The 12,377-nt window shown below is 34.1% G+C and overlaps 1 protein-coding gene across 1 annotated transcript; it reads left to right on the top strand.

The window, feature by feature from the left end:
• The first annotated feature begins 245 nt into the window (after positions 1-245).
• On the top strand, positions 246-2,826 carry LOC133832213 (uncharacterized). Its single transcript, XM_062262587.1, has 5 exons — positions 246-639; positions 835-909; positions 1,063-1,145; positions 1,240-1,442; positions 2,369-2,826. Exons 1-5 carry the CDS (start codon positions 479-481, stop codon positions 2,507-2,509), a joined length of 663 nt encoding a protein of 220 aa, XP_062118571.1. The 5' UTR covers positions 246-478; the 3' UTR covers positions 2,510-2,826.
• Positions 2,827-12,377: the final 9,551 nt, after the last annotated feature.

The following is a 12,377-nucleotide window of genomic DNA, read 5'->3' as shown; positions in this document are numbered from 1 at the left end:
ATGTTACACGTTTTTCTTAAAACACGTTAAAGATTTAGAACTTGATTGTGTATATGATTTTTTCTTATTCACATTCCAATAGGCTGTTATTTTTTCATTCAAGACCTTTATATAAATAACATTTTAATTTCTTTTTTCATTAATTGGTCTGCTTCGTCGTACCTAGCTAATTAAACCTAATCCATTATATATATATATATATAAGACTGATTCTTTAAAATATAATAGCTTATAAAGTTATAATATTGGTGATAAGTTTTTCTTAAGGTTAATATTACAGCTATTACACATCTTCTTATCCACTTTATATATGAGTATATATATGTATACATACATCGCCTGAATGTCATCATAAACAAGTTAATATTATCATTTTTCTTAAGAGAGAATTTAGCCAGGAAAAACACAGCCCTTTTCGAAACATATATAAAAGAGAAAACCAGAAGTGATCAGATCAAGTATTTTTAGATTGTTAAAAATGTTGAAATTGCGATTATACACAGTTCCTTGCGGGTCGAGCCGTCGCAGCAATAGAGAATCAGTTCCAGCTTCCCATGTATCAACTTTCTCACAGAGAGGTTTAAACACCAACCTGCTCGGTCTTTCGATGTCCCTTAGGAACAGAAGCAACACCAAGACGTAAGTTCCACTTGTTTGTTTTTTCTTATAAATATATATATTATTTAATTGTTGTTATTCATGAAAAAAATTATTGCTCTTGATCTTAATTAATTAGAGAAAAGAAGATTTACAGAGAATATTAGTATATAATTAAACTGATTATTTATAGAAATTAGCTGATCATTTTTCAAATCACAATTAATACTGATGCAGGGATAAGATGGTGTGCAACAGTGTTGATCCTGCTGGGGCAGCTTCAGGCGGTGGTGGTGCCCCTTGGAACTCTTTGTAAGTTTATTATAGAATTAATATAATTACATATTATTCAAATTATTTTGTTCCACATTTATATATTTGTACATTTTCATTTCGGGCATATTTATATCGATAAAAGTAATTATTACACTCACAACTACTAATAAACATATGTTAATTAAACAGGCAAGGTTGGGTTTTGGGACTGGTGGTAAGTCTGATTCTACCATTTTATAGGAATAAATGGGGGCCTCTTCTATCAATCAAAAGTAAGTAATAATTTCCAAATAATTTTTTTATCTTTAATTATAGCTTATATATATTCATTTAAAAATAAATAAATAAATAAATTGTGACGTGCAGGGAAGGTGGACATGGTTGTAAACTCAGTTGAAGCCGTAGCTGAGGCTGTAGAAAAGGTGGCCGAGAAAGTAGAGGACATCGCCGAAGATATCGCCGATAAACTTCCGGAGAACGGAAAGCTCAAAGATGCTGTTCTTTTCATTGAAAAAGTTGCCCACGAAACAGCCAAGGACGCTCACTTTGTTGACGACTTCATTGAAAAGGTTTGTTTTCCTTTCTATTATTATGCTAAACATTTATTACTCCTTGATTTTTCCATCTAATTTTCAAAGTAATTATAATTTTAAAAATGGACTAAGATAAGTCCAAGCATTCATATAGATCCATGCATGTGCTATATCTTGCATATTGTTATTTATAAAATTACATAATTTGATTATCAATATATTATACACACGTTATATATATATAATAATAATATGGCTTGTGAATGAAGCACATGAAATATTAAGTTATTGATTTTCTACGTTTTCTTATGTTATATAATACATATAGACATATACTAGACGGACAGGTTAAGTAAAGAAATTTTGGACATATTTTCTTGAATTGATTTTTTTTTTTACAAGTTAATATATTTTAAACGCGTGTAGATAAGAATACTCTATTGACTTTATAAGTATAGCTCAGACCGACCAATAATAATACAATAATTCGTATCTAACGGCCAGTCAATATTAAGAAGTTATGGGGGAAAGATAAGAAAAAGTCAATAACTGAAATATATCGGTATATGGGTTTGACCAACAAACATGTCGAATTTTATTCATGCCCCTTCACCAAGTTTAAGCAACCATATTATCATGTCTAGCTGTGCTTAGCTAACTGACTATTTCCATATCAATATATATAATATATGATGTATACATTATATTTATAAATTAAATTTAACTACGACTTAAGGTAGTTTCTCAATTATCAATCTTTGTCAAATAAAATATATATACGCACGTGGAAAAAATAGCTAGAGGATCGAGAAGGTGGAGTTCTTTAATATGAATATTTAAATGTAGTATATGTATATATATTTATATATTATATATATATAGTATTATATGCAAAAATATATAATTGATAGATTAGGGAAAATTAGGTGCTAAGCATTAATTGTTAATTGCAATAATTGCAGGTGGAAGAAGTGGAGGAGAAGGTGGAATCTTTCCTAGAAGGGCCTGTCCAAGAAGATGAAGCCGAAAAGGAAGAGACAAAGAGTGCTGATGATGATCAACCAAGTAGTACTTCTGCTACTACTACTACTCCTAACACGTGATGATCGATCGAGATGTGGTCAAGAAATGATCCTATTTGGAATATATTACTTTGACCAAATCATTGTTGTTATTCTTTTTTCTTCGAGATTATTATTCTAATTTATTTTTCTTTTCCCTTATGAATATTCATTATTAATTATATTCTTCGTAGTTTAGTGTAATTATTTAGAATATTTTATAAATTTTTAAAATTTTTAAAATAATTTATACTTCCGAAAACATAGTTCAAATAATTTGTTGCAAGTATTACTATTTTTTATGTAAGTGAAAGATAGCTTGTTTAAACTTTACCTTTGACATTGTAAATTATTCAAAATTTCTTGAAAATTGCAGAATACTTACAATGTACACAATCATAACAAATAAAAATTGCGCCGAAAATGATCCAAATATTGAAATCAGAGGAGGGGTGTACTAGAGAAGCAACCTATAATATATACTAAGTGAAGGCAACACTTTCCTTAGTTTTATTTAAAAATATATATATTTACTAATTTATTTTTATTATATATTTTTAATTATTATATAAATTTTAAATATACAAACAATTTCATATATTATAAATTTTTTTTTAATATAATGCATGACATGAACATATTAAAAAAAAATTAAACCAAAACATAATCTATAGATTTTTTTAAAAAAAGATTACTTCATATATATCTCATCTAAATTGGATATTTAAACTCTAAAATATTTATAATATATATTGATAATAGTACTTCTTAAAAAAATTATATATATTTGAAAATTATATTTTATTTATTAACATTTGCTAATTACTTAATTTAGTTAGAATCAAAATTTTACTAAAATAATCAAATTTCTATTAAATGTCCAACAGTAATGAAACTAACTCAGGAAATTAAATATACTACTAAATATAGGCTAAATATAGTGTCCAAAAGTCATATCTCTGTTCAGGACCAAGTGTATATTCGGCAACTCCAATGTAATTAGTTGTTTTCTGGTCTGGTTTGTGGTTGACAGGTGCTCTGCTTGTGTTTGAGTCCTTGACTCTCATTTGTATTGTTCAATTGTTCAATGAAGTTCAATTTTCTTCTTGATAAAAAAAAAAAAAAAAGATCAGTCAGATTTTTTTTCCTTAAAAAAATATTAATAGTAATCACATCTCTTTTTTTTTTTTTAAATGTATATATATTTGAAAATTAAGAAAATATCAAATTTAAATCATTATATCCAAGATACGTAATTTATATATATTGAATTTAAAATTATTAATAAAAAATAAAAATAATAATGAAATTTTGTATTATGTATAAAATATTATTATAATAAGGGAAAATATAATTTTGGGACCCTGTGTTTTGTCCAAATACTCGATCAACCCCTTATATTTTGTTAAATGATTATTCATACCATATGTTTTGCAAAAAAGATCAAAATAGTACCCCTAAGCCAGATTTTGGTCAAACAATTTTTCAAAAAAGCCAAAATACCCCTACCTTTTCAAATTAGCTAATTATATAAGAATTAAAAATAAATTAAAACTCTAATAAGAATAATAATAAATACTTTAATTATTAAAACAAATAATTTTAATAAATTATAATTTTAAACTATTTTCTCTGTCTCTCTCTTTCTTCTCCTTCTCGTCGTCCTTTTCTTCACTTCGACAATAACCAGCTAGCCCTAGGCAGCTCTTTCATCAATTTGTGTCTCTTCTTAGGATGATCAATGGCATGAAACAACTAAGGTAAGGAGGTGAAGGGCACAGAAGCTTGGGCCAAATTCGGAGTCAATACAAGAAAAAGACTCTACAACGACGACATATATTGCGACGATTCTAGAGTCGTCGCTGTATGTAGTCAAAATCCACGAAAAATTTATTTTTTTAATTTATTAAAAAAAAATTAAGCTATAGCAACGACATATTGTCGTTGTAGGTTCGTCAACAACATACGACCAGACCCTCCGAATTCCTGCTACCCTACAGCAACGACAAGTCGTCACTGTAGGGTACCAGGAATTTGGAGGGAACAAGAGGCAAGAACTAACTCTACGGTGACGACATGTCATCGCCGTAGAGTCCTTGTAAAAAAAAATAGGAAAATATCTTCGTCTATAGCGACGACATGTCGTTACTATAGGGTAAGGAGGGAACTTGACCGCCAAAAGTTGGTTGCCAATTTTCACTCCCTATTCTATAGCGACGACATGTTGTCGCTATAGGGTCCAAAAAAATGGAGGGAAAGTGGAGCACCAAAAATTTCGGTCAAAATTTCACTTCCTATTGCAACGACATATCGTCGCTATAGGTTGAACACGTAGTAAACAGACTCTTCGCGTAATATTGTCTTATATATTGCGACGACATGTCGTCCCTATAGGTTAAATGAAACGGTGCGTGCCCTCTTCAGCGACGACATTCTTATTTCCTATAGCGACGATATGTCGTCGCTATAGGATCAGGACATAAATCCTCCAACCCGAGCCTTCGTCTTCACTTTTCTTCTCTTTTCTCTGCAAAACTAGAGACAAAACTGTCGCCCCTTCACCGCCCCTCACCGATCCAACGCCCCCTAGTCTGATTCTTGCTCATTTCTTCCAAGTTTAGGTAATCTAAACCCAATTTCTATCTATTTTAGCCTTTAAAATGAATTTTTTGTTAATATATTTATGTATGTAGTATTTGGTAGAAATGTGTTTTTGAAATGTTTTTGTTTTGTTTTTTAGATTGGAGTAGTGAAACATCATCCTTAGCCAGAGAGGCCTTTGGATAACCCCCGAGCCATGGGTATTGTTTTTATTTTTATTTTTTTTATGTTTGATTAATGTTTAAATTATGTTTTTAAGTGTGTGATTGGTTTGTTTATATAGTGTTGAATTTTGTTTTTCATTTTAGATAGTGGTAAATATGTTAATATGTTAATTCAATTAAATGTTATTATGTTAATTGTGTAATTGGGTATTGTAGATAATATTTAATATGTTAATGTAATTAAATGTTAACATGTTAGTTGTGTAATTGGTTATTTTAAATATATAATGTTGAATATCTTATTTTAATTTAAATAAGTTAGATATTAGTTGAATATGCTTATTTATATAAATGTGAATGTGAATTGTGTTTTTAAATTGTATGGTACGTTATATTAATATAATTAGATGTTTATAATTAGTATATGTATGTTCTGGGACTAGTTTTGTAGTTTTTATGCAGATTTTAAATTTTGACTTAGGTTAGATTACAGTTGTTATGCTGTCGAAATTTTAGTAGATTTAGAAATATTAAACATTATAAAATAATTTTAAAGCTAGTGTGATTAAATTTTTTAATTTATTTTAAAGCAATTAATAAAAATTTATAAAAAAATCATAAAGTGGAAATTAAAAAAAATAATTTTACAATTATAAAACTTTATTCTTATTTTTGAAAAAAGATAAATTGTGAAAATTAAAATAATAATTTGATAATTATCAAAAAAAATTAATAATAATCATTAATAAATTTATAATTAAATATTTGTTTATATAATAAAACTTTTTGATACATTCATAAAATTTGATAATATATATTCATAAAATTATAAATTAAAATAATAACTTTACAAATATAAAACTCTATTGTTATTTTTAAAAATTAAAACGTAGAAAGTAATAATAATCATTGAAAGTAAATTAATAAATTTATAATTAAATATTTGTATATTTAATTAATTTTATAATATATTCATAAAATTATAAAGTGAAAATTAAAATAATAATTTTACAATTATAAAACTCTATTGTTATTTTTAAAAATTAAAAAGTGGAAATTAATAATAATCATTAATAGTAAGTTTATAAATTTATAATTAAATATTTGTATATTTATTTAATTTTATAATAAATTATTGAATTTTATAATATATATATTCATAAAATTTAATAATTTATTCATAAGATTTCATAATTTACTTAAAAAATTATTGTTTTGGTGATAAAAAAAATTATTAGCAAATAAAGGTAATTTTTTATAATCATCACTTTGTGATAATTTATTTTTCACTTGAATCAGTTATGACGATTGACAAATAACTAATAGACGAATAACTCTGATGAGTTATTTTGGAATGGTCTTCAAGCATTTATACAAATGATAATTGGGGAAACGTCTCGATCTGTTCTGGATGTGGATGATGATTTCATCAATGACGATTGTTGACCCTCGATTTGGCCAACGACACGGAGTCAAAATAACGACAAAGAAACAAAAAGAAAATTAAGAATGAAATCAAATGGGAAGAAGGTGACACAAATAATTTATAGTGGTTCGGCCCCAACTGTGTGGTAAAAACCTACGTCCACTTAGTGTTCTTATTAATGTTGAATCCTAATGTCGTGATCAAAGAACTAGGGTTCTTGAGTTTCACCAGCCTTAGGAGAATTACAACTTTTCGGTGGATAATCACACTATGCTCTCTCTATCAATATTCAAGTTCAAGGTGCCAAGGTCAAAAGTCCCTTCCTTGAGCCCTCTCATGCATATTTATAGGCTCAAGGGGGTTACATGGGCCAATGAGCCTTAATTATCCTTAATATCAGCATATCAAGGCAATAAAGAGAAAATATAATAAATGTAGTTATTACAAGATTACATATCTTTAAAGGAAATAAACCGAAGCATGCGACCAGACTGGTTGCATCTAATCGCGAAAATTGATGAGGCAATAGACATCTGGTAGATAGGCGAACAACATCCCTTCACTTTAACGCTGCCACGTCATCAGGAGTCATTTTTGGGTAAACAACGATGATGATGACAAAATTAGTGAAGACGATTTAGAAAGTATAGATGATGATGTAGGAATTGACATGGATGAGGAATAATATTTGTTTATGCATATTTTTATTGTATGTCTAATGTGGATGTTTTAATTTCAAAACTTTTCAATCAATATATGACTTTCTCAACAATGTTTGTCTTTCAATAGTTTCAAATGCATTACCGATATTATTTAAGTTATGTAATTGATCTCCAACTATAATTGGTTTTAAGTTAATAATTATTTAAACTATAAAGATATGTCTACTGATGTTGCTCGTTCTCATGGCGGTGATGAAGCGGGTGATCCTCCTCTAGATCCTACGCGAGTTCCTACTTCATGTGAGATAGGTAATATACTATAATTAGTCTATGTATTATCAATAAATGACAAAATGTTATTATTTTATTCAATTTAATTATATTGTTTAATTAAAATATGCAGCAGCTGCCGCAAAAAGAAGAGGTCCGTCTCGATCCAAAAATTTGCAGCAGCTCGTAATGACTGTTGACCCTCGATTTGGTCAACTGACATGGAGTCAAATGCTTGATGTGATGTAAAGTGTTGAAATAGATCTAATGGATAAAAACAATAAACGACACACAAAGTTATAGTGGTTCGGCCCCAAGAACTGGTAATGACCTACGTCCACTTAAGCTATTATTGATATCAGTTCTCAAATGAGTGATCAAAGAACTAGGGTTCTTCGAGTTTCACAAACCTGAGAGAGAAGAATAATACAATTGTAAGATAATAGCTCTAATTCTCTTCTAAAGCATAAACTTAAATCAGCCAAACGAAAAAAGGTCCCTTCCTTGAGCTATTTCTCTTTATTTATAGGCTCAAGGAGGGTTACATGAATTAGTTACAGATATTCTTTCCCAATTAATCGGATATTCAGGAATCATGGGAGATAATCTCGGATATGATCATAATTGCATAAGATCTTCTCCAAATATCCGGAGTATACGACCTGGCTGGTTGTATATAACATTCAACTGTTACGTCAAGGGAACCTCACTGGTCGATAATCGATCAGAACCTTGCCAAGTGTCAGCCACGTGTCAAAAATGTCTGCCATGTCATCCGCGCATATTCTTTGGATAACATTTTCCCCCCAAGTTTATTTATTGCGACCAGCAATAAGTAAACTTAGAAAAACAACCTTTCATATGCCCCACGAAATATGTCAGAGCCCTCATGCGTTTTTTTTAAAACCGTGACCTAATCACGTCTAATCAAGCCTTTTCAGTTTTCAAGAAACCACCCCGCTGTCACACTCCCCCATGCTTCGAAAAATGGAAAGTCATGATTGCCACTTTTTGTTACACTTCGGCTTCTATAAGTAACCCCCTCCTCCCCCTTATAATCTTTTACTCACCATTTTCTGTTAAGAACTCTCAAGAACTCCATCCCAGAACTCAAAGCTTTGAAAGTCTCAGACGTCCTGCCGGGGATCCTACAGACCCAAAGTTTCTATTTTTCAGAGTCTCCAACCTTCATCCAGGTAATTTTCTTCGTCTTTAAACTCTTTGAGATGCCATGCATACTGCTTTTGAGTTCCAAGACTTTTCGTGTTCTTGAGTAGAGATTTGTGAGGATTTTGTATATACCGTTAATGTTTGATAGGGCAGTGTACTTTTCATTTATATAAGTTAGGAATTAGTTTGATAGTCAGGATCATAGGTTTAGGGCGTAAAATCGACGTAAAAATTCGATTTTTAGGCTAGTTGAAAATCTGGGTTTTTCCCGCCCCTTAGGAGTTGAAAAAGCTTCTTTTTAGAAAACATTTTACTTTCCTTTTTGATCCATTTTTCAAACTGCTAGCATAAAACTTAGTGTTCGGTTAGAATGTTGCTGGTCGATAGACGCGAGCAACGTTATTCTCACTTTCAACATAAGTTCCCAGGCTATGCGTCTTATCTCCTCCTTTGTCTGTTTGCAGTTCATATGCAAGACCCGTGGGGAGGAGAAAGACCTATTGACGACGATCTCTTAGTTCAACTACTTGAAGACGAAGAACAACCTTCGATTCTAATACCAGACATTCCTTTTTCTCGCCTTAACCCAAACACTTCCCCAGTTTCAACCCGAAAAATGGCTCGCACCAAAACTAAAGCTCGAAAAAGAAAAACTCCCAACACCTCTCGTCAGCCTACTGCTAATGTTCCCTCGACCAGTGGCCGAGACGAAAATATTCCTGACCCAAATGTGCAAAGGCATGCCCGCCCTCGACACGCTACTCAACCGGATGTCGAGTGGCATGTTGTCGCTGAGAGTAAAGTGACGATCAGGATGATCGCCAACTACTTAAATAAATACAATCTGACAGGGGTGACCCTAGTCAAACCTAACCTCGACCAAAGGGCTAATCTGCCTGGGGGTGCTTACAGCGCCTGGTCACGGTTTCACATCGAGGCAGGTGCCACTTTGCCTCTTCACTCATTCTTTCAAGGGGTGGCCAACTACTTCGGAGTTGCCCCTTCCAAATCACCCCAAACTGATATAGAATGCTCGCTGCACTCTACATCCTGTATAGTCAGAAAAATTGGCCCGCTCCGTCGCCACATGAGGTCAACTTCCTGTTTGACCTCAAATCTAACCCCAACCAAGAAGGCACGGGGTTCTTCCATCTTTGTCATCAGGAAACCGGGCGTACTTTCCTGACTGACACCACCCATATCTCCAATGTGGGGAGGTACCACCAGGAGTACTTCCTTACGCCTGACCTGGTCGCAGACAACTTGGCTTTCACACGAGGAGGGAAAATTTTCACGTCGCTAGCTTCTTCACTTGGTGTTTTTCTGCCACAATGTCTTGAACTTTCAATGTGTTTCAGGCCCATGGTTGCGACCAAACCCAACTCTGGGGATGGAGTCAAGGGTGGCATTCTTAGCCAACATGCCAGATGCTGAGAAGAGTGTCAAAAATTTAGTTACAGAGGCTAACCTTAGGTTGGCTGGCCTCTGGGACCCTCAACCACCGACGAGTAGGCCTTCAGCGGAAAATGCTAACGCCGAAGTGGAACCCGAGCAGCAACTCCAAGCGTCTCCTCCGTGGAGGAGACCAACTGGGGTTACAATCAGGGAACCTGCCGACACTCACCGACTGGAGAGGCCCTTGACTCCCAAGGGAAAAGGAAAGAAAAAGGCCGCCGAGCCTACTGAACTCTCTGACGACTCGTCGGATGATAACGGTACATTAATTTTGCTTTTAAACCATTTGCCAATTCCCTGTCATCTATTTGACGGGGACGGCAACTTTAAGAATGCTCCCGTCTTAAATTCAGATTTCTTCCAAGCAATAGGTAGTTCGGTAAATAATGTAGCGACCAATAGTTGTAGCACGGGTACTTTACTTGTAATCTTTTTACTTTCATTCTTTTGCCCTGTGCGACCATTTCGTCTTACTGTTCGCGTTGTTTCCTTTTGTGCAGATATGGAATTTGAGGATGTGTTCGAGTAGTACAGGGCTGCTGCCACCTCTTCAGGCCAAAAGAAGGACAACAAGACGGCTCGATGGGAGAGCAGAAAGGCTGCTTCAAAGAAGGCACAAACCGACGCTCCTCCGGCTACAGCTCCTTTGAAGGAGAACTCACCACCTCCAACACCCTCCGAGTAGCCGACCTCAACTTCCGCCGACCAGCAGCCCTCTCCTAAGGCTCCTAGCAGCCAGACATTGCACACTCCACCCGAAGGCTCCCTACCCAGCTTCGTGGTCAGTTCTGCTAGGGAGAGAATATACAAGCTCTCCAAGCATAAACGCAGCCAGGCAGCTATTACTGAAACTGCCTCTATGGAAGCTGATCAAGTTCTCAATAGAGAGTTGAATGAGATAGTTAGCGTAAGCCAACTCCTGCTGATATAACATTTATTTTTGATTCCCTGCCCTTACTTTATCTTATTCTATCTGACTTCAGAGGCTGCTGACCATAATCCCTGGCTGGCGCCGTACTGGGGCGTCGGTGTCTCGGGGCAGGAACTTTGATGCCAGGCTCACCGAGGCTAAGCAAGCACTCGAAGATAAAAAAAACGAGCTTGCTAAACAGAATGGCGAGTTGCTCGGGGAGAAGACGGAGCTGTCCAAGCAGAAAAATGAACTGCTCGAGGACAAAGCTACTCTGACCAAGGAGCTGCTGGATACCCGAGACGCCCTGTGGAAAGCTAACGAATCCAAGGAAAAGTTCAAGGAAAGCGCCAAGCTCAACTATCAAGAAGTTACACAACTCGAGCTTGATCTGATTGCCAGCAGGCAGGAGGCGGAGGAGCTCGAAAAACGAGTGTAGGAGCTTGAGGAGGCTGGGGCCAAGGATTTGGAGAAGTATAAGGAAGCCACTAATCTCTGCTTCTACGAATTCTGGAAGCATAACCGGGAGGCTGACTTCAACTATTTGTCCGAACGCTTGAGAATGACTCTAATGACGCAGTGCGCCATTCGTTTGGAAGAAGAAGAGAAGGCAGGAGTGCCTGCTTCCCCAGAGATTTCCCTGGCAGCAGGGATAGATGGTGCAGATGCTGAAGTTGGCCCAGCCGTTGACCAAGGCGCTCCTCAAGACCCTCCAGCTCCTTAATCTTCTTTTTTTCTTTCTTTTATCTCAACTACACGACCCACAGGTCGTATTGTAAAGATAATTTATTTTTATTTCTGCAAGGACAGCCATTTTACTTTTATTTGAACAGTTACATCCGAGCAGTACTGCTCGCGGTGTAAAAGGATTCCTTTGACATTATAATATTTCTGCTTTATTATAACATCTGTTCGCATGACCGAACCTAGCATAGTACTTTGGCTTGATTTAACAAAATATAAATTTTGAAAAATACTCTAAGTACTGTAGCATGCTTTCACTTATTTTGTTCGTGTGTTTACATACCTCTTGGTATGCTTTGCTATCGATGTGCCTTATATGCCCCCCAAGTGATCGAGGAGCTTTAGGTCCTTGGTCACTTGCCTTGACCACGACCTGTACGAACATTACTTCTCGGTATAAAATGTAAAACTTATAATACAGCAAAACAACACACGTAATGAACAAATACTTGTAATTATTTACAAAGTTTGGCAAGAATGACTGGCTGCGCATAGTCCCTTATAATTC

Source organism: Humulus lupulus, chromosome 1 (genome assembly GCF_963169125.1).
Source record: "Humulus lupulus chromosome 1, drHumLupu1.1, whole genome shotgun sequence".
NCBI lineage: Eukaryota > Viridiplantae > Streptophyta > Magnoliopsida > Rosales > Cannabaceae > Humulus > Humulus lupulus.
This window is presented reverse-complemented; position numbering and strand designations above follow the sequence as displayed.

Coding starts and splice junctions, on each gene's coding strand:
- LOC133832213 (XM_062262587.1), top strand. CDS start 479: ATGTTGAAATTGCGATTATACACAGTTCCTTGCGGGTCGAGCCGTCGC. Junction 1,146..1,239: donor GCCTCTTCTATCAATCAAAA/GTAAGTAATAAT, acceptor TGTGACGTGCAG/GGAAGGTGGACATGGTTGTA. Junction 1,443..2,368: donor TTGACGACTTCATTGAAAAG/GTTTGTTTTCCT, acceptor CAATAATTGCAG/GTGGAAGAAGTGGAGGAGAA.